We start from the raw sequence: 22,861 nt of genomic DNA, 5'->3' as shown, positions 1-22,861 counted from the left end.
TTATGTGTTGAGCTCCCAGTGTTTAGTTAGCAGTCACAGATGGTGCTCAAAGGTCTTTGTACACCTCCTCAATGAAAATCTAGAGAGCTGAGGTAGAACAGGTCACACCGTTGACATTTTCCAGATGAGAAGGTACTGAGAGGATGAACGAACTGTCTACCTCAAGTTGCTCTATAGGCAGGCTTTCAGACTTTAAGCCAGGGATCTACATATTCTCTAGCATGTATTAGCAAAACATTTTGCCTTTTATTCAACAAGCATTTATTGTTTTCTGTGTGTTCAGTGATGTGAGTAAAACAAAAGAAGAACACATCCTTGAAAGATATTCCTTGGCCCAGCTGAGGTAATGATTGCTGAATGCTACTGCTCAATGGGAGGTCCAGTTCATTTCTAGCTCATCTTTAAAAAAGAAAAGAAAGAAAAGAAAAAAGAAAAGAAAAAGCTGGGTGTAGTGGTATGTGCCTATAATCCCAGCTACTTGGGAGGCTGAGGCAGAAGGATCATAATACAGCCAGACCCTATCTTAAAATATACACACACAGACACAACACACAATAATGATAAAAATTAAAAGTAGTTCATACAGAAACTCCTTTTAGAGACCGTTTCTATTAAAATGAATCCACGAAAGGTTGTAAAGATCGTTCTTTCTCCTTGACATTCCAGGTTATTACTTTACTTTGAAGTAGCTTAAGAAAATTCCCTTCTTTCTTCTTTCTTGTATTTGTTCCTTCCATTTCTTCCTTTCTTTCTTAAGTTCTCAACAGACAGTGAGCATGTATTGGGATATTGGAAAGGTCATGATGCATTTTTGTATACTATCAACAGAGTGCTATGAGTGATGCCTGAGGCAATGAAGACACAATCTCTGCCCCTTAGGATGTGAAAAACTAGTAGGAATGTGGCATAAGAATTCCATAGCAGCTTAGAGGAATTAATAGAGATGCTGTTCACCTAAAGATGCATCATGGGAGACTTTATTTCTAAGAGAGAGAAGTGGAAAAGTGTAGGTGCTGTTCAGACTAGCTGGTAGTGGGAGAGGCTTTCTAAGTAATGTGAGAAAAGTTTGGCAAGAAATGGGATGTGTGCACATATGGAAACAGAGATGAGTAAGGACTAAGATCACACTGGTCCTTTAGAGCACAACAGAATTGACCTAGATGGTAAAAATTAAATCTGTAATGTACCACCCACTGTATTTGTCGCATAGCTTCTCTTAGGGATTCATTTCCCTGCCCACAAAGGTGCAGTGTTTGTCTAGATATACAGTCATAGTATATACATCACTTAGATATGGGGAGAAGGTGTTGGTAGCTAAATAAGACTTGTGATCAGTAAGGATACCACAGAGGTGGTTAGTTATTTTCGAAGTAATGTTCATAATCATTGAGGGAGTGATGTTGAAATCTCCAATGATAATTCTGGATTTATCTTATTTCTCCTTGCAGTTACAATAATTTTTACTTATATTTCATAGCTCTGCTATTAGGTGCATACACATCTAAGATTGGTTTGTCTTCTTGCTGAATTAACCTATTTTACTGCTATGAAATACCTCCTCTTTGTCTTTGGTAATTTTCTTTGTCTTGAAGTCTACTTTATCTGCTATTAACACTTTTTAAAAGAGAAATTTTCAAATATAGAGTAAAGTTAAATGAATTTTATAATGAATAGCCATACCATTAATATTTTCCCATGCTTGCTTTATCCCACTTCTATCATTCTATCCACCCCTATATCTGACCATCAATTCATCCTATTTCTGATGTATTTCAAAATAAATTGCAGACAACAGTACATCTCTTCCTAAATATTATTTCATACCTATCATTAATTAGACTACAATATTTGCAATTTTTATATAAAATTCATATATAAGAAATATGCAAATCTTGGGCCAGCAGGTGGCATGGTGGTTAAGGGTGCTGGACTCCCACATGACTGACTGTGGTTCAAGTCTCAGACCTGATGGCTTGCTTTCTCACTTTCCCTCTGTCTCTCTCTCTTGCTCTGTACCTCTCTGGTCAAATTTAAATAAATAAATAAACAAAGTTAAATAAAATAATTATTTTAAAAAATATACAAATCGTAAATGTGTATTTGCTGAATTTTGACAAATGCATAATCACCAACTTTAATGAACATACCATCTAACTCAAACCTCTGTTAAGGTATAGAAAATTATCATCACCTGAGAAAATTTCTTCCCACTTCTTCCCAATCCAGGCCTGTCCCCACCTTTCTCCAAAGGCAACCACCATTTTGACTTTTCTCCATTATTGATCAGTTTTTGTTTGTTCCAGAATTTCAAATAAAGGGAACAATATAATATGTAGACTTTGGGCTCTGGCTTCTCTCACTTAGCACAATGCTTTTGTTTTTTGTTTCAGTAGCTTGTTATTTTTATTGTTAAGGATTTTTTTCTACTATATAGGTATATGACAGTTTATCAATCCTCATATCAATGGACATCTAGGACATTTTAAATTTTTGACAAGTATAAATAAAATTTCTGTGAATATTCTTATACAGTTCTTTTTTTAAAAAAAAATTTCCTATAGAGTGCATGAAAGAGTCAGAGACAGAGAGAGAGGAAAAGTGAGAAAGTGCTCTCCAGGGGATGATCCTACCAAAATCCCTTCTTCTTCATTCTCCTCTCAGGATATGGGGCACTCATGCACATACACCTGTCCTGTTTTTCAAGCCATTGGGTCTGGGACCTGAACCAAGAAGTGGTCATATGGGATCCAGTTGCCTTAACCACACTTCCAGCTGGCCCATCTTACACAGTTCTTATGGACATACATATTTTCATCTTTCTTTGGAAACTGTCTTTTTGACATCAGTAAAAACTTGCCTCTCTAGGGTCCCCAAGGAGAACCTGGATTTCCTGGAGCTGTAGGACCTATAGGACCACTGGGATTACAAGTAAGGTCAATTTAATTCTAGTATGTGATCACACTATTCACATGGCTGTTTCCCCTACCATGCCATGGTTTAAGTGTAATCGTATGTATTTTAGGTCCTTCTAGTGGAGAAAGGCAACCTCCATTCTTGGAGGATTAAAGTAAAACATACTCATGCTAAGTGCTATTGGTTGCCTTTATTTATCAGAGTCTTTCTGACCATTCATTCTGTGCCTCCAAAGCCTCCTAGTTGAGTTCACCCTACGGTATAGTCCAGGGATGGCAGATATCTGATATATTTATTGTCACCTTCTACTCCCTCACCGATGATAGACATTACTAATGAACCATACCATCTCCATCATGGCCCACTCTGAACGCTGATGAAGTTTCAAAATCTTTCTCAGCACTGCACCTTGAGCAACACTACCTACATACATATCTGATACCAGATCTCTCTGTCATCACTACTGGTATAGAAGAATATTGCCAATGATCCACATGGTTCACTGCTATCCCCAGAGTATTCTCTCCAGGACATGAAATCACACTACATGTTGCTTTGGCTTAGCCTCACAAATAGGCCATTTAAAAATTTCTGGTTGATTGGGAGGAATGACACTCTTAACCTGATGTAGTTACCAGATCAATTTGAAAGATTTCAAAGGAGATAAAAGGAACCATGGGAGAAGGAGCTAAAATCTGCTGCACCAAAACCAGGTTATACCAAGTGGGAGAGGGGTTTATCACCAGTGACTCTCAACATGTCCAAGTTCTTTTTGATAGAAACTAACAAATGCTAGCTCTTATCTTTCTTTCTTTTTTTCTTTTCTTTTTTTTTTTCTTTTTAATGCAGGGTCCTCCAGGCCCCCCTGGTTTTCCTGGTCCTGAAGTAAGTACACTTTGTCCTTGGACATTTTGCCTACTACTAAAGTACTCGGTTTCCCCCAGAGAGATATTGGTATGGTTAAACCAAGTTTTTAGTAAAACAACAACAAATTAACAAACAAAAATTGCATTTCCATTTAAGTTCCTGGAGCTTGTTCAGTAATTGATTTTGTTTTTCCTTCCTGCAACCCTGTGCCCCAGGGGAATATGGGGTTAGGTTTCCAAGGAGAGAAAGGAGTCAAGGTAAATAGATTTCGGAAAGTACAGACTGCATTCCATATGCTCCAAGAAACATCTCTGCTTACGTATGTGTGCCTGCTTGTGTAAGGGAATTTGGTTCTTTGCCTTGGTAAATGAGCATAAATCCTCTGGTGGGATGGACCCCTTGTGGGTTGCATGTGCACATGACACACATAGGCTATTGTGGTGCTTTTTCCTTTAAAATATTGCCATTCTCCCTGCTTCTTATCTGTGAAGTATGCATGTCTTACAAACATACTCAAAATATATTCCTTCTCTCCCTTTCATATGTGTGTTTTCCTGGTGTTTTATATATTCTGTCATCTTTTTTTCTCCTTTTCTCTACTTCTAGTCCTCCCTCCATCTTTTCTCCTCTTCCCTCTTTTCTACACCTCCTTCTCTTCCTCCTCTTTGTCTTTCTCTATCTCTTCCTTAATCTATCTTCCTTCCATTCTCTTTTATTTCCCTCCTTCCCTCATTTCATTCTGTACAAATCATATGGTGATTTGGGAGTTTCAAAGCCCACCCTCCCCATTCTTCCTGGCTGACTCTTGTGGGTTGGACTGCCTTCTTTTCATTTTTATTATTTTTTTATTATCATCATAATCTTCTTTATATTACATTGGATTACATATAACTTTACAGTGTATTACATTGCTTTTTCAAAAGGGAATGCCATGCAAGTCAGTCAGTACAAAGAAATTAATCTCCCCGCTTCAACATTTGATATCTTTTCTATGTTTTCCCCAATCATTATTATTATTATTCTAATTATTTTTTAAAACAGTCAATTGCTATTTCTCATTTTTCTTGTAAAAATACTTTGCCCATCATGAAATACTTCTCAGACCAATCCGGTTGAGAATACTAGACATGTCATCATCAACAGTTAATAAGCCATATCTGTTTCTCACTAACGTCCTGCCTTTCCTGCCTCTCTATTGTTCTCTTGCTATCTTTCTCTATCCTCTTCTCTTCACTTCCCCCATTCCACACTGTCCTATTCTCATTAAGTACCTTCACTCCCTTTATGTCCTCCAATTTTTTGCTCTCTATCATAGAGTGCGGATAGTCAGTATATATTGAGTGGATACATACAATATCTTTCTTTCATAGCCTGGCTTACTTCACTCAGCAATAGATCCTCCATATCTGACCACTTTCTATCAAATGTCAGGGTCTTGTTATTTTTTATGGCTGAGTAGTATTCCATAGAGTATATATACCACACTTTTCCAATCCATTCATCAGTTTGTGGACATTTAGGTTGGTTCCATGTCTTGGCAATTGTGAATAATGCTGCAATAAACATGGATGTGCAAGCACTTTTCTGACTGAGCGTTCTCCTGTCTTTTGGGTAAATACCCAGAAGTGGGATTGCTGGATCAAATGGTAGTTCTATTTGTAGATCTTTGAGGAACCTCCATATTGTTCTCCACAGTGGTTGAACTAGTTTACATTCCCACCAACAGTGTAGGAGGGTTCCCTTTTCACCACATCCCCGCCAACACTTATCACTTTTTATATTCTTAATCTTTGCCATTCTGACAGGGGTTAGGTGGTATCTCATTGTGGTTTTTATCTGCATCTCCCTTATGATGAGGGATGTTGAGCATTTCCTCATATGCTTTTTGGCTGTTCGTATGTCTTCCTTAGAGAGACTTTTGTTCAGCTCACTTTCCCATCTTTTAATCGGGTTAATCATTTTTTTTCGCATAAGGCACTTGAGTTCCCTATGTATTCTCGTTATCAGTCCCTTGTCTGAGGCATATTTAACAAAAATATTTTCCCATTCTGAGGGTTGTCGGTTCACACTTGTTACTGTGTCCTTTGCTGTGCAGAAACTTCTTAGTCTAATATAGTCCCACTTGTCTATTTTAGGGATTATTGCCTGTGCTTTGGGAGTCTTATTTAAGAAGTCTTTGCCTACTCCAATGTCTCCCAGAGTTTCCCCAGCATTTTCCACAAGTAGTTTTATTGTCTGAGGTCTTAGGTTCAGATCTTTGATCCATTTTGAGTTGACTGTTGTTAATGGTGAAAGATGGGGGTTCAGTTTCATCTTTCTGCAGGTGGATACCCAGTTTTTCCAGCACCATTTACTAAAGAGGTTGTCCTTTTCCCAATGGATTGACTGATATCCTTTGTCAAAGATCAGTTGGTTGTAAGCTTTGGGGATTATTTCTGGGGTCTCTATTCTCTTCCATTGGTCCACATGTCTGTTTTTATGCCAATACCATGCTGTTTTGATGACCACAGCTTTATAGTGTATCTTGGGATCAGGGAGTGATATGCCTCCTACTCCATTCTTCTTGTGCAGGATTGATTGCTTTTGCAATACGAGGTCTTTTATGGTTCCAGACAAATTCTATAATTGTCTTTTCTAGATGTCTGAAGAATATCTCTGGTGTTTTGATTGGAATTGCATTAAACATGTAGATTAATTTGGGCAGAATTGCCATTTTGATTATGTTAATTCTTCTAACCCAGGAGCATGGGATGTCCTTCCACTTTTTTATGTCACTTTCAATGTCTTTTTTAAGATTCTCGTAGTTTTCTTTATAAAGGTCTTTGACTTTCTTAGTTAGGTTTATCCCTAGATATCTTATACATCTTGTGGCTACGGTGAAAGGGATTCCTTTCTTCAGCTCTGCTTCATTCAACTTGTTGTTCATAAACAGAAATGCTATAGATTTTTGGATATTGATTTTGTATCCTGCCACCTTACTGTATTCACTTATTACTTCAAGTGGGTTGCACTGCCTTCTGAAGGAGCAGCTACAATCTCCAATTTTCCAACACAAACTTCACGGCCTGTACTTATGCCCTTGGCAAGGAATGGACCAATTAGCATCTGAAAATCATTGCCAAGAGGTAGCCATTCACTTTACTCAAACTCCCTTTTGGCTGTCTTCTAAACACCCTTTCATGCATGACCTGAAAAGCATGAGCTTGCGGTTTCTTTCATCCACCTTGCTTCTCCTCTTCTGTAGTGCTGGTACAAAATGCTTTTGGTCACTCCTTGGCAGTGATAGTTTCCCCATTGATAAAAGAGCAAAGAGGCCAAAGTGATGAATGGTTATTTTGTGAATTATATCCAGAGGACCAACCCACCCTCTGGGAAAAAAATGGTCTGCATGGTTTACATTTTGTTTAATATTCCTTTTGATCTTACAGGGTGACGTTGGCCCCCCTGGCCCTGCAGGACCTCCACCATCTACTGGAGAACTAGAATTCATGGGACTTCCCAAAGGAAAGAAAGGATCTAAGGTAATGAAGACTTAAGGAAGGAGAAAATTAATGAGCCCTTTCCTACTAATACCATATTTCAACTCTAATAACCAGACTATACTGTAAAACTAGAGGGTTTTGGGTAATGGTTTCTTATTTGGAGGTGAGGGCAAAAGCTTTCTTAATTTTGTCCCTTTTGAAAAGCTTTCTGAATAGTTTGAGAGTGATTTTTGGTATGTAGATATGAGTGTGTTTGGGTTTCTGAGTATGCATTAAAGTGCTGTTCTCTCTGTTGCAGTCTTGCAAATTTAGTTTCTAATATGCTGAATAACTTAAAATAAACATTGAATAGTTGATACTTTTCCCCTCTAACTCCCAACCTCCTCATACTTAACATTTTCCCAAAAGCACTATGACAAAACATACAGGATATATAGATAAATGGTTGTTTTAGCGTTATTTTTAAAAAGTTATTTGCTCTCAAAACTTGACTCTGCAAATTGGATGTTCTGTCACCAAGTTTCAGTAGATGCCTTAGCTCACCTGATCTGAACTAACAAGGCTTAAACTGTAGAGCTGTTTAACTGAGATATTTTATAATCTGTATTTTTATGTGAGTATATACTGTGTACATGATTTTGTTTGAATGGTTGTATGATGTTAAGGACAGTGACAATATTCCCTTCCTTCCTGAGGTTTCTTTTAAGTTTTGTGATTCTGTTCCTATGGCCAAGGGATCCAGTTATGGGACTGTGTTTAGTCCCATTTAATTTTGTCTGTGGAAGCAACAGCTTCAGTCCCCTCGAGATTTATGGTAAATTAGCACCCATTTGGGAGCGGTCTGTCAGCATATGAGAGAGTGTCTGCTACCTGATCGTTATCATACCTTAGGGATCCCTTCCATAGCATATACAGGTAAATTAGCATATCAGGGAAATACAGATTAGAATGTTCTACACGAACTGTAATGCTGCTTCTTCACCCAAAACCATTGATTTCTCTGCAGCGTATAATTTGTTACAGGAAATTGTACTGAATAATCATTTATTCTACAAGAAAGAGAACAGATAATCTTCCTTTCTGTCTCCAATTTGAAAGAGAACAGATAATCTTCCTGTCTGTCTCCCAATTAGCTGAGCATTTGAGATTACATTTTAGACAGCCCTTGGCCTTAGTCCCTTCCACATGGCAAAGAGCTCTTTAAATTAAGACATTCTGATAAAGCTGCTAGTCAGGAAGCCTGGAGAATCTGCAACACACTCTGGTGCCCCAATGCAGATATCACGTTGGCTCCCTACTTTTCAGTTTAAGTACTTTGAGGTATCCATCCTCCTTTGTCTTCACTGCTTCTTGCTGTTACTCATTAACCTTTGGTTAATTTTGCAGGGTGAACCAGGGCCTAAGGGTTTTCCAGGCAAAAGTGACACTCCGGTAAGTCTCCCTATTTGGTGAACATGTATTCATGGCTCTTATTAGACAAAAGGTAGCAATGTAGCAATAGAGGGCTTACAGGAAGACCTCGTCCCATGGTTATTATAGAGAAAGCCACTATCTTCATTAGTAGAAGGCATTTAAGGAAATGTTCTTGTTTGTCAAACCCATGGAGACATTAGCCCACTTCTCCATGAGGCTATATATCTTAGAAGTTAATAGTGCAAGCTTTAGAATTAAGACCCATAGGATTGATTCTGGTTTCACTAGTTTCTAGCTATGTGATCTTGGACAAGCTTCTTAACTTTCTGAGCCTCAGTTTCCTAACCTACGAAAAAAGAGATAATGTTGGGGTGGTTATGAAGATTAAATGAGATGTGCTTGAAAAGAGCTAAGTACATTTTTGAGTAAATGGTAGCTAATCTTAATAATCCTATCCTAACTTTCTTATCTGCCTTTGTAGCTTAGATTCTTTCACTTGACAAATACCTTTTGATAGTCTATGTGTCAGACATCCCGTTGGACTCAACGCTACAACAGTAACTAAGTCAAAGGCCCTGAGACTACATTCTAATGGGGGGTGAGGAAGGAGATGGACAACAAACAAGTAAACAGATGAATCAATAATAATGATGACAAAGATGAAAAAACAGTAAAATGACTAAGTGTAAATGGGGAACAGACTGGGCTTCTTGGGACAGAGTGGTCAAGAAGGACCTTTCTGAGGAAGTAATGTGTAAGCCAGGACCTGCATATTATGCGGGGAAAAGTCATGAGAAGAGAGTTTCAGCCTAAGCAAATGGTTAAGTACCAAGATCTTTTTTTTTTTTTTTGAGAGGTTTTTCACTATAGGGAGCGTGCGCTCTCCAGACAGACAGAGAGAGACATAGAGACAGAAAGCGAGAAATCACCCCCCAGGTGGGATGGCCACGCCACAATCCCTTCTCCTCCATTCTCCTCTCGGGATCTTGGGCACGCATGCACACGCGCCCGGCGTGAGTTTTAAGCCACCGGGTCCGGGATGCAAACCACGGTTGACTACGTGGGAGTCCAGCGACATAGCCATTATGCTAACTGCTGGTTCCCAAGTACCAAGATCTTAAGGTTGGAAAAAGTTCAGCACTTTGGAGGAGCAGCAAGAAGGTGAGTAGGTACAACAGAATGAGTAAGGCTGAGAAATAGGCAGAGAAGCAGAAGCCAGATCATGACCACCTTTGTAGCTCAAATGTGGCTTTTATTTCCAGTCTAATTGGAAGCCATTTGTAGACTTGAATTTTTTGTTTTTTAAGGTTTTTGCTATAGGGCATGTGTGTTCACCAGAGAGAGACAGTGAGAGGAAAAGTGAGAAATCACTCCCCGAGGGAGATGGTCATGCTGCCCTTTCTTCTCTATTCTCTTTCTGGGATTTTGGGTATGCCCACATATGTGCCTGGCATGATTTTCAAGCTGCCTGATCCAGGACTTGAGTCCAGTGCCTTAACCATCATGCCACCTGCTGGCCCCAAACTTGACTTGTATTATTTTTTCCTAACATTTTCATATTTATTTATATCTGCTGTGATTTTGTAGCCACTGGATCTGGGATTTGAACTGTGGTTGGCTACATGGGAATCCAGCACCCCAACCACCACACCACCTGCTGGCCCTTGACTTGTATTTTTAAGATCACTCTGGTTATTGGTAGTGGTAGAACTAGGGGGAAAGCAGCAAACACAGAGGCTACTGCAGCAATCCAGGTGTTGGAGGCTTGGACTATGTGATAGCAATGCAAATGGAGACAAGTGGGTGGATTCAAAATGTAAAAATGTTAACCTTTCTATTATAAAAAAACTCAAACACATACAAAAGCAGGCAGATGGGCATAATGATTCTTCTTGTACCTATCACCAGCTTCAAACGTTAGCAACTCTCTTGGTACAGCCAAAGCAAGTAATAGACATATTTCATCACAAATATCACAATTTTCCTAAAAGATAAGGATTTTTAAATATGGAGTGACAACATCATCACCAGTAATTAATTATTAGTAATGACTCTGTTAACAATTAACAAGGGAGAACTCACATTTATGATTGTTCCATAAATACAAATTTTTTTTACAGTTGTTTTGTTTGGATGAGATACCAAACAAGACCAGTACATTACCTTGGGTTGATGTGACTTTTAAAAAGCAAGATGTGTGTGCGGTGGGGAGAGGTTTTTATTTTCGGGAATTTTTGTAGATTTTTTTTCCCCATAGGTTGTGCACTCTCTGAAGAGAGACAGAGAGAGAGAAAAAATGAGAAATCACCCTCCAGGGAGAGCAAGCTCCTCACCTCCATTCCTCACTCAGGATTTCGAGCACAAACACACGTGCCTGGTGGCACCAGGTCCTGGTCACTGGGTCAAGGATTCCAACAGTGGAATCGACCGTGTGGGATTCAGCACCTTAACAACCATGCCACCTGTTGGCTCACAGGTGTTTTGTACACTAGAAGGGGCTAACTATTTTCATGGATTGGGAGTGGGGCTGAGAAGGGAACAGGATGAAGCTAAGCTGACTAGGCCTGCCCTGCCTGCTGGCACAATGAGGTAGATAATTCCAGGCCTGCTCTTCCATACTTTGGAACCCTTTGGGTCTCTCTGGGTGACCAGAAAACAGAGCCAGTGGAACTAATGGCACAGGTTTCTTCCGTGATGATTCCTCTTACTCTGTGGAAACCGAGGGGCATTAAGAGTCATCTGTTCAATGGCCTTGATTTTAATTAGCTTTGACCAATCAGAAGAGAAACCTGATGTTGAAGAAAAAACACCTAGACTTTAGACCCAGCTCTAGCTCTGAGACTGTGGCAAGTTGCTGAAACTCTGTATATCTGTAATATGGCAATGGTCATATCTACTCTTCTGAGACCAAACAACATATGTGAAGTTTCCTTACAAAGAAAAAACCTTTAATATCCAATAAGATAACCACTAGTCACATTGTAGCTACTGAGCCCTTGAAATGTGGCTGGTCTGAAATTTGATGTCCTATACATGTAAAATACACATGAGATCTCAACAACTTAGTATGAAAAAAATTAAAATATCTTAGTAACTGTATTTCAATATTCAAATGACAATATTAATGATAGATTTGGTTAGATAAACTATATTGTTAAAATTAATCTCCTCTCTATATTTTACTTTTTAAGTGTGGCTACTAGAAAATTGAGAACTACCATGGTAGCTCACTTTATATTACTATTGGCCAGTATTGATATAAAGCAGTTTGCAAATGAGTTTAGAAATAAGATCTGTACTTTTCCTTGTAGAGCATTTCACATAGATCCCAGCCATTCACAGCATCCCTGTGAGGTAAGCAAGTTGAGCTGGACTTATCCCCTTTGTACTGATGAAAAAAACACAGCCTCAACAGATGAAGAGGCTTGTCCAGAGTCACATATCTAGTTATTAGTAGAGCAGAGATTGAAAATCAGCTTTCTTGAATTCTAGTCAATGCGGGGCATTTCCCCCCATACCATACTGCCCCCTACAGTCCAGTTTGTTCTAATCACTACCATGGGTGTTTTCATTCCTAAATCTCTTAAGAAACGAATTCATGATCTCCTCTGTTATTGGGTTCACTGGCGCACACTCCCTCTCCCCCTCCCCCGCCACTTCCCTTCTATATTTGACCTAGAGGATTTTCCTCTGCTGCACTTTCAACCCATTCCCTTTTGTCCTGTAAAAGAGAGACTGACTGACGACAATGCATGGTGATAAATTGCAATACTGTTGCAAGCTCAGTATTTCCAACGTTTCATAGTGTGAGCTAAAAAATAGAAACCCCAGTCGATCATAAAAGCATCAAACCTGGAAAATAGCTCCGTTTACATTGGATAGTATATTTTCATGGTGTAGGAATCAAGAAACCAGCGTTCTCAGGCCCCTTTGGCAGATTTTATCTGTGACCCTGTCCTAATCACAAAACATCATTGGTCCTAATATCACTATGTGCATAATGGGAACATTCATAGGAAATCTTATGTGCTTTCTGACAGAAAAGTTGTGAAGAGAAATGTGGTAATTTATTTGAGACACTCTGGGCTTTTCAGAGGAAATACACTTCTGAAATCCAAAGCCCTCTCACATCAGCTTTCAATTATCCATGCTCACTGAAAAACAAGACAGTGCTGAGGATGGAAATCTCTGGGGAATCCAAAATGTTCCCTTTAACTATTTGTTTCCTTCCCATCTGAGCCCAAATATTTGTAGAAGACAAAGTGCCCAGCCTGGCAGATATATATAACACCTTCTTTCTCTTGGCACCTCTGCAGTGAGCAAACATCCCTAAATTTCTGGCTCAGTCCCAGCTTTGCATATTTTGTCCCACCATCCACCGCAACACCCTCACATTTGTAGGCTGCCAGTCCTCCCAGAGAGGTTGTCACAGACAATCATATATCCATGTGTCCTCTATCCAAGGGACCAGCAAACACATGGGAAGGCAAATTGGAAGCAATAAACTGGTAAATGCTGAGGTAAAGTCTGGGTGGTTCTGAGGTAACTACTGGGTAGGTGAAGTTCTTCAAATGAGCTAGCCCAGAACTAAAAAGTACCAGAAGCTCAGGGTCCAAAGAGCTGGCCTAGAAACAGCTAAGCTAATGCTCTTATGAGGCTTTCCAGACCATGAGTGAATAAGATCAGGTAGTGGTAGTCATAGGATCATTTGTAACAGGCCTGACTATGATGTGACTGAGTCCCAGGACATCTTGCTAGAATAGCTTGTTCAGCAGAGGCCCAGTACAGTCCCTCTCTACACTGGGAGACAAGCTGAGCCTACAGCACAGCCTCTCACCAAGCCATTTATTTTTATTGGCTCTAACCCCAAACACACACATTTCTTTCTTTTATTTTTTTCCTTTTTACACTTTTTATGTATTTGGGGTTTTATGTATTTTTTTGGAGAAGTTTTTGCTATAGGGTGCGTGTGCTCGCCAGAAAGAGACAGAGACAGAAAGCGAGAAATCACCCCCTAGGGGTGATGGCCACGCTGCAATCCCTTCTCCTCCATTCTCCTCTCAGGATCTTGGGCACGCACGCACACACACACCCAGCGTGAGTTTAAGCCACTGGGTCCAGGACTCGAACCACGGTCGACTACATGGGAGTCCAGCAACATAGCCATTATACCAACTGCTGATCCTGGTTTTATGTATTTTTTTTTTCTTTTTCACATGGTAGCACAAGCCCTCAGATCCACCTCTCTGAGAAAGTGAAAATCAAGAGGCTCTTCCTGCTTTCTGAAGGAGCACAAGGCTTCCTTGTATTTATAACTGTGGGCAAAATAGGTGGGGGTCAAAAAATAGGTGGGGGTCATGAGATAGTTCCTAGACATTCTTTCCTTTGCCCTTGTTCTCTGGGTCATCATTCTATTCAATTCAACACGTGTTTACTGGACCACCTTGTATGTGTTTAGCTTGTGGTAACATGCACTGGAGAGAGACAGAAGAGAGTGTGATAGAGACCACCTGCTTAGAAAACTTTCATGTACAACCAGTCTTAGAGCTTTAAGAGTTTGGGGCACCTTGTGCCGCCATAGGCTTTGTGGACAAGGCAGGGAAGGCAGCTTGAGATGTCTAATTTCAGAGGCCAATAGGCGTATCCCAAAGGTGACAGCATGCCTTGGTGACAGTTGTAGAAAAACTAAGATTTATTGGATTGTTAGGAAAAATCATAACACATTTTTGCATAGAAAACTACATCATGACTTTCCTGACGACTGAATAAAGTAAGTTTGCACTCACTTTGATCCACTTGACATTAGAAATTCTATTTGTAATGAGGGCTAAGCCATTCAACACACAGTTACAGATGTAGAAAAGAGAAAAGGCAAGAAGGAATCAAAGCCTGCTTTGAATTGTACCCTTTACAGACGTGCACACCCTCTCCCCAGTAAAAAAACAGCAGAACAACCCACATAAAATCAAAAACACAAACTCTTGGGCCCTAAAAGCCAAGGCATATTCAGCCAGCTTTCAGTACCCATAGGAATACATTGATTGCAATGTAAGAGGAAGAAAAAGCTACAAACAGGATTGGAGCAGTGCCCTCACACCAGCTGAGCCAGGTCTCATCAAGGAGACAACAGAAGATATGCCATGACAACTATCTTTCTCAAGTTTACATTTGGGAAAGCTTCACTGCATTCTTTAATCTCACAGTAGGCCTACATGCTGTTTGCCAACCCCTATGCCCCCAAAAGCACAATTTCAAATGACAACAAAATGGCCTCAGTGAAGTTCTCCCTGAAAGACTTTCTCTACTTTGGCAATGAACTATTTTGTATCTTGGGGCCCAGAATTGTACCCTTTACAGACGCTTTGGACCCAGAAGGGAAGATGCCCTCTCTTACTCATTCTCCTTCTTGAATTCCTTGCTTATCCCTAGAGAATACCCAAGTCATATGTGCTACAAGCCCTCAACTCCTGTGAGCAGGGCAAGAGGGACTGGAAACCACCTCACAGTTTCCTTTGGAGTGCTCCTAGGGCCAGGTACGAGCCCTACAGTCCCAGTATAAGAAATGCAGGTTCCAGATCATGTCCAAATAGAAATATTCCTTCCCACTGAAAAGGATGTCCAGTATCATGTCTCCAAAGGGAAAAAAAACTCTCCCCCCGCAGTATCAACCCCCAAGGATTTTCACAGTCCTTTATTTGTGAGCCAAAGAATCAAGTTCTTAGATGGTAGAAGGCAGCCTGTTCTCATGGAAAGGACCCTGGAATGGAAGTCAGAAGACCTGGCTTTCTTGTGGATTCTTAACCCTTTTAGATGTTAGTTTCCCCATATGTAAAATCAATGAGGTTGGATATTTAGTCATTTCTATGCTGTTACTACATGATGCTACAAGTACACGTAACTGTGTTTTGGGGAGAACTCATTACTTCTAAAACCAGAGAGGGACCTTAAATCAATAGTTCAAATTATATACACACATCTATGTCTTCTCAAGCAGCGGTAAAAGACTCAGCCTGGTGAGGCTATCTAATGCCCCAGTAGAGCTGGTTTGAAATTACCTCCTTGCTTTGGGTAGAGCCTAGAGATCTATTGGAAAACGAATGCTATAACTTGTGGTTTGTTTTTCCTTTAGATATTTGGAACTCCTGGTGAAAAGGGAGAAAAGGGAGTCCTTGGTTTACCAGGACCTAGGGTATGAACCTAGAATGTTATTTGCCTGGGTCTGTCAAGTCACCTAGTTCATTTTCTTTCCTGTTTGCTTCTTTATGTCATATAACTTTATGGCTACTTTTATTTTCTTTCCTCAATCCTCTGGCAGGTTCCTAAGAGCTCTTTCTCTCCACTTAACCTCATTTCTTTGAGTTGCTTCCCTGATTAAGGAATAATGTACCCTGTACTCTAGGTAACTCTTCACCCTAGTTACTCTCTTTGCCCTCATGCATAATTATCTTCTGAGCTAAAGAATGATGTGAGCTTTGCCTTGCTTTCATTTCAACCTATTCCCAGGGGATGTGGGCAGGTGGGTGGTGTAAGAATGAAAGAAAGAGTGCCAAGCACAATCTTTATAGGACAGAAACAAGCCTGTGAAGTTCTAGAACATAGTAATGTTTGGACTCATCAATTTCCACTAATAAATTCACTTCAGAGAAGAAATAACTATTAGTTTCCCTGAATCCTAGCTTCAGACACTTATGTCTGAAGCTATAAGCATTTGGCCAACCTTAGCCTTAAAGAAGTAACATTTCAAGGAATTGTGTTTTAGCTTGGCCATGAAGTTTATTAAGAATCTGAGTAGTAATATTGATCCATTACCCTGCCATTTCTTTCTCTACTTTTCCTTCCCTTTCTTTGAAAGCACATGGTCACCAAAAAAGAATTCATTTGGTGTGGAAGACAAGAGGCCCTCCCATAATCTATTTATAAATCTCCTGAGTTGGAACTAATGCAGACTAAGTATAACACCACGCAACCCTTCCACCAAATTCCAACTACTACTTAAAATGTTTCCATTTATTTAGCTCTTAAAAAATGTTCCATGTGGCTATTCATCCTGATGGATTAGTGCTTAGAAAGAAGTCATTAAGCCAGGTCTAGGAACATTCTCTTACCTGACTTTTAGAGCAGCTAAACCCTGAAGTCAGTTGGATAGCTTTGTTATGCAAATCTAGTGGCTTCTTCTAGTGTGGGTTACTAATCTTTCTAAGGTGTGGCTATTCTTTTCACAGGGTCCTATGGGTTCAGAAGGAGTACAAGGCCCTCCAGGACAAAAGGTATTTTGGCTAATATGGTTAAAACCTTAGTGTATGCATGTGCCATGATCCTACCTGGCTGGATTGGGGGAAGAGAGATATCACAGAGTAAAGACCCTATTGGAGATGTATCTCTCTCTCTCTAAGGAAATGGATGAGCAGTTTTTTTGTTTGTTTTTTTGTTTGTTTGTTTGTTTTAAAGAGCCTTGATGTATAAATTCCTAATCAAAAGACCACCTTGCTTTACTTAGCATGGCCTAAGGAAGACATTGTTTATAAGGCAAATTGTCCACTTCCCTTTTGTTGATATTATCTTAACCACTCTCCTATTTTGTTTTTACCCAAGAATATGAGTGTATCAAATTCAGTGCCTTGCCATACTATGATGTGATCATACATCTTTGGCAAGTCATCAGGGCCTAACAAGTCCAGCCTGCTTGTATCCATTTATAGCCTTGTGGCCTTTGTCCCTGCTAATATGTAACTTGGCTACCTAGTGCCATATTGCCTTCCGGAAGACTTCGCAGTTTCCAGAGTTAGGTAGAAACCATACTTATCCTCAAATGCCAGCCAAGACTCCTGTGCCATTTTCCCAGGCCTAATCTGAACATCAGCCTCTCTTATATATTCCATTTAGTGGTAACTGATTTTTCCATCACAGGGCAAGAAGGGATCCTCAGGCTTCCCTGGGCTTAATGGATTCCCAGGAATTAAGGTAACATGTTGTTAGAAAGTGAAAATCCAGGGTTGGAAAGTAGAAGAATGAAGAATTACCAAAACGCCTACATAGGAAATGAAGTATTTTAATATTTGGATGTCACTCTTTTCTCAAGAAATGCATTGAACCTATTTTGAACACACAAAGTTGATGGGCATTCCTTAGATACTACTTGATCAATGGTAAACTAAGAAGCAGGGATTGTGGGGGCAAGTCCATTCCTAAAGGGAAGAATATTTGGTTATGACATTGTTTAGAATTACCAACTTTTAGGTTTTCTTAGTGCTTTTAAATTATCCACAGACAATACATAGCCTTATTACCTGCACCTGGAGCAGACAGCTCCTACCACCTCACCCTGGATGTCCCACTCTATCCAATTCTAGTACCTGAGTCCATATTTTGGGAGAATTAGAACTTCTGTATTTTTCTCTGCCTGATATTTACCCGGACAGTGACAGTGGCAGAGTTTGCTGAAAGTGGGAGAATAAAGTTGAAACTACTCTCTCTTTAGCATATCTTGGGTATAGCCATGTTGTCTATATCTGTAATAAATTTCTCAAGTCCAGAGTAGATTGTCCTTGAATAGGCTTGCAAAATAAAATTGGGATCCCTTGTTCTTGACAGGTTTACAATTGTGTGTCAGGCCTGTGGCCTGCCTTGTTTTACCTTCATCTTAAATTTATTGGACTTTGAAATTAACCTGTGGCCTAGTTGACCTTGGAAACCAGGGGTTACAAAAAAAGGAACCTGTCATTTTCGCGGGGACTGACTTTGAGGGCACCATAGATCTTGGATGATGAAATCATGGAAATATTTGTGTTTAATGTATTTAATCTTTGCAGGGTGAAAAGGGTGGAATTGGCCTGCCAGGCCCAGATGTGTTCGTTGATACAGATGGTGTTGTGATCTCAGGTGCAACTTTCAATTGATTTGAGTAGAGAGGAAAAGACAGGGAGGGCCTGCTCTGTGGTCTAGTGATTAAGGGACCTGGATTCTATATGGTTAGCCATTTTGTTCAGATCCACTGCTTGAAAAACATGCCAGGCATGTGTGTTGTACACATTCTCAATTTCAATAGGCTAGAGAGATGAAGAAGAAGGGATTGTGATGTGACCTACCTACTGGAGGAGCTTTCTCCTCCCACCTTCTCTCCTACTCTTTCCTTCTCTCTCTCTGGCAAGCACATGCACACTCTGGCAAATAAGATTTTTTTAATAGACAAGAAGGTAAATTTTACATCCGCTATAATTGTTAAAAGGATACTTATTCAGCCACTGGATTACTGCTAAACTCAATATTCCCAAGGACCCTTAATGGGTCCTGAGTTTAGGGAATGAAGCTAACATCAATCTCTTGGACCTACAAGCCGAGCCCAGCACCCCATATTTTTTTTATTGTGTCCACCAAGACTGGTTTTAGGTCTGCTGAGCCTAATTTCTTTAAAATGGTTTTCCTGGTGATGCTTAGGAAAGGATTGATATCCCTTCCAGCTGGAATGACTTCAGCCTGATACTATGGAACACAGAGTCTCATGTAGATGATTCCATGCATGCTTCAGCTTGACCATTTCATAGGAAGTAGAAGGTATCATTTTCTATAGGAGCAAGTGGTTTTGATATATCCTCAACAGTATGATATTTACAGAGTTTGTCTTCACCTTTCCTTGTCCTGGTTAGTGTGTGTGCCTGTTTCCTTTGCTTTATACAAAGATCCACATACTGGTTAGTGTGTGTGCCTGTTTCCTTTGCTTTCTCCAAAGATCCACAGAATCAGTGTCTCCAGATACTTTTTGCTTGATCAAAGACTGTTACTATAGTGCTTCTTCCACCTAGGACACCTAACTTATCCCTCCCCACTCATCCTTTTAGGCTCCTGCCCTGTCTTGAATTAATAGTTGACAGTGGGGCCAGCAAGTGGCATAGTGGTTAAGGTGCTGGACTCCCATATGACCAACCACAGTTCAAGTCGTGGACCTTGCAGTTTCCTTTCTCTCTCTCTTTCTCTCATGATTATAGCAGATAAAAATAATAAATAAAATGAAAGAAATTTTAAAAAGTAATTGAGAGTGGCTTTCCGTGTTCCCACTCCCAGGAAACCAATGTGTATAACATAGTAGACTTCGACATCTTAACCAGAAGGGTGGACATTTGAGACATTATAGCAGATTAGTAGTAGAAGAAGAACCTTCCTTGCACTCACCCAAAGTTATAGAAAGCAAGCCCTGGCTGGACAAGTTCTGAACAGTAGTGGAGTCTTGGCTCTAGTAGGCCTGTTATCATGTGAGGCCATTAGCATCTGGGAAACCTGGGAAGGGCAAAAGAGACCCTTTTAACCCAAGGACAGCTCTCTGAATCTCTTCTTGAGCATTTTGTGGTATTTACGGGGACTTTCATATGTTTTTTTTTACTGTTTTTTTTTTTTCCAATGCAATGCTAGGTTATCCTGGAGACCCTGGTCCACCAGGCCTCCCAGGCCTTAAAGGAGATGAAGGTATCCAGGGCCCACGTGGCCCTGCTGGCATCCCCGGCTTACCAGCTTTACCAGGTGAAACAAAATAACCCATCCTCTGCACAGATCAGTCCTCTATACACTCTTGTACCAAACAGCCCCTTCTTATACCTCTGGATTTGGAAGCACAGCTAGCCAAAGTCAAAGAAAAGATAGAATATAGGCAGTAGGTATCCTACTTCCAGCCCAAGACTAAGATATGCAGGAGTAGGGCCTAGATAAACAACTTTTATTTGGCTTAAATAATGTACTGTAGCTGGACAAGAGATCCCAGATTGTCATTGAAGTTTGCAGCAATCAGATGGGTCCTGGGTTGGGCTGCTGGGGCCTTATCAGTCTTCTGTACATGTGCCATCCAAGTTAATGCTTGCCAAAAGGGGATAGCAAAAGCCCTGAGGGAAATTTGTACCTAGCTCCTCACTCTAGGCTCAACTCATGCACTAAATGGTCCTATGATCCTATGGGTTATATTCTTGACCCAATTACTAGGGAGGCATACACGTAGGTCATTGCATAGTGGCAAGCAGAAAAAGAACATGCCAGAATCTGGGAGACAGTGATGTCTCTAGTATAAAGCCTCAGACATTACTTATAATGGCAACAGTTTCTAAATCCTATAGAGATAGCCTCATTATACATACCTGTGCTTTCAACCCAGCCACTTGGAAGAGGTACAACTAGCCCTAGCACCGAGGAGGAAATAAATGAAGAAACGGGAGGCTGAAGACCCAAGTTTCCTCCTGGGTTTGCCACTAATAAAGTCAGCACCCCTGACCATATTTTCTCTCTTCTTTGGGCCTCAGTTTCCTAAGAGGTTAGGTTAATTTATCCCTTAGGATCCTTCTAACTCTGATGCAAGAGAAGGGCAAATGTTTTCCTAAATTCTTTCCTCAGAGTAGTTCCTAGCATATGCCAGTGATTTGGAATACCTCTGAAGACTAGGGTGATAGATGAGCATTTTCATTTATGCTTATCCTTCCAGGTGTCCCAGGTGCCCTAGGGCCTCAAGGACTTCCAGGCCTGAAGGGCAACCAAGGAAACCCAGGCCATTCCACAACTGGGGCAACTGGCCTCCCTGGCAGAGATGGCTTGCCAGGCCTACCAGGCCTACCAGGCCTACCAGGCCTGCCTGGTAAGTTGTTCATTTCTCCCTTTGGTCTTGATACTTTGGTGTGATCTAAACTATAGAACATCACAATTTTTGAGGGACCATCTCACAGGAGAAACAGCTATGCCAGGACATATCAGGTATAAGGGACAGGAAAGAGTCAGTCCCCATTATCACTTACAGATCCCTCCCTCTGCCAGTTATTGACTACAGCAAAGGATTCTCTATCAAGAAACAAGCAAGCTAGAGCCATCTTGATAATCAAATGCTAGCTAAAGCCTCTGACTTCTGTTTCTCCTCCCATTCCATTCTTCACTGTTGTAAGTGCCTAGGCCTCTGGGTTTTCAACTCCTGAAGAAGCAGCACTGACTCCAGCTTCATCTGGCCCACAGGATTCTGACAGGGTGGGCTGAGAGCCTGAAACAGGAGAAGCCAAACCTGGACTGTCAAGGTGGCTTGATAAAAGCCTACATAGAGCTTGTTCTTAGATCTTTTACCTGAATATAGGATTATAGATTCTGAGAAAAAGGCTGAAAATAGTCCCCAGCATGTTTCTTTGTAGCCAAAATCCCATGGCCACAGCAGCTTGCACCCATTTCCTCTTTTATACTAAGGAGATTTTCTGAGGTAGATATTGGGACTGCAGAGCTGCTGAAGCTACCTTATTCATGCCTGTATTCCCAGTATCTAATACAATACCAGGAACATAGTAGACATCCTTTAAGTATTCGAGTGAATTAAGACAACAAAGGATCCTGTTAATTCTCTGATGCAGACTTAAGGTCCTTGTGCTTGTTTTTGTTGTGTGTTTGTTTGTTTGTCTCTATTCTGGTTATTACGCCTCAAGGACCCAGGCCTTGGTGATAGAGCTACTGTGCTAAGTCAGGTGAGTCATCATGCTCCTATAGTTGCCAATTATTTATGTTTTTTTATTTGTTTTTTTTTGTTTGTTTGTTTTCCTGAAGGTCCATCACTTACAACTGGAACCCTACATAGCACAGAGACAGGCTTCCCTGGTCTCAGAGGAGAAAGAGGTCTTAAAGGAGATCTAGGCCTCAAAGGAGTAAAAGGTGATTTTATTTTTTTTCTTTGTCCCACAGGTCCCTCAGAGAAAGTTTTATGAGAATTGAACAAACCAACAGCCTTGGGAATCTGAACAGATACAATCTTGGATCTTGACTGGGGCTTTGATAATCTAATTGTTGCAAGTGCTATAGTTAGGGTTCTAAGGCTGGGGCAGGCAAATAAGGTCATGCAGGACAAAGTGGCTCTCAGGCTATTCTTCCTACCCCTTCCACCTGCAGCCCATGGTGTTAACCAGCACATGCTGTAACCTTTCCAGTTTGCAAGGCCACAGCTAGAAGTTGCTTACCAACACCTTCTGCCTGAACAAAAGATTTGCAAACAGGTCAAGACTTAGGACTCTGAAAATTCTGACTTGCGCCAGGAAAACAATTTCAGTTCCCACTGATGCTGGAAAACTGAGCAATGACCCCACTCTCTGGCTGCACTGCATCTCTTCATCCTCTTGCTGTCTTTGGATCATGTCTCCATTCCTTACTCTGATGGGAAGAGGTTCAAATAGGTCAGTTCATCATGGCTG

The 22,861-nt window shown here is 40.5% G+C and overlaps 1 protein-coding gene across 1 annotated transcript in view; it reads left to right on the top strand.

Moving 5' to 3' along the window:
• Positions 1–22,861, top strand: part of COL4A6 (collagen type IV alpha 6 chain) — a 78,597-nt gene that overhangs the window by 14,694 nt on the left and 41,042 nt on the right. The window contains exons 7-18 of the mRNA XM_027769693.1: positions 2,866–2,928; positions 3,763–3,798; positions 3,996–4,037; positions 7,209–7,301; positions 8,649–8,693; positions 15,805–15,864; positions 16,898–16,942; positions 17,583–17,636; positions 18,485–18,554; positions 20,079–20,186; positions 21,133–21,282; positions 22,224–22,328. Of these exons, the coding sequence (XP_027625494.1) occupies positions 2,866–2,928; positions 3,763–3,798; positions 3,996–4,037; positions 7,209–7,301; positions 8,649–8,693; positions 15,805–15,864; positions 16,898–16,942; positions 17,583–17,636; positions 18,485–18,554; positions 20,079–20,186; positions 21,133–21,282; positions 22,224–22,328 (871 nt within the window). The remainder of the gene's footprint in view (positions 1–2,865; positions 2,929–3,762; positions 3,799–3,995; positions 4,038–7,208; positions 7,302–8,648; positions 8,694–15,804; positions 15,865–16,897; positions 16,943–17,582; positions 17,637–18,484; positions 18,555–20,078; positions 20,187–21,132; positions 21,283–22,223; positions 22,329–22,861) is intronic.

The sequence above is a fragment of the Tupaia chinensis genome, unplaced genomic scaffold (genome assembly GCF_000334495.1).
Source record: "Tupaia chinensis unplaced genomic scaffold, TupChi_1.0 Scaffold000082_1, whole genome shotgun sequence".
Classification (NCBI taxonomy): domain Eukaryota; kingdom Metazoa; phylum Chordata; class Mammalia; order Scandentia; family Tupaiidae; genus Tupaia; species Tupaia belangeri.
This window is presented reverse-complemented; position numbering and strand designations above follow the sequence as displayed.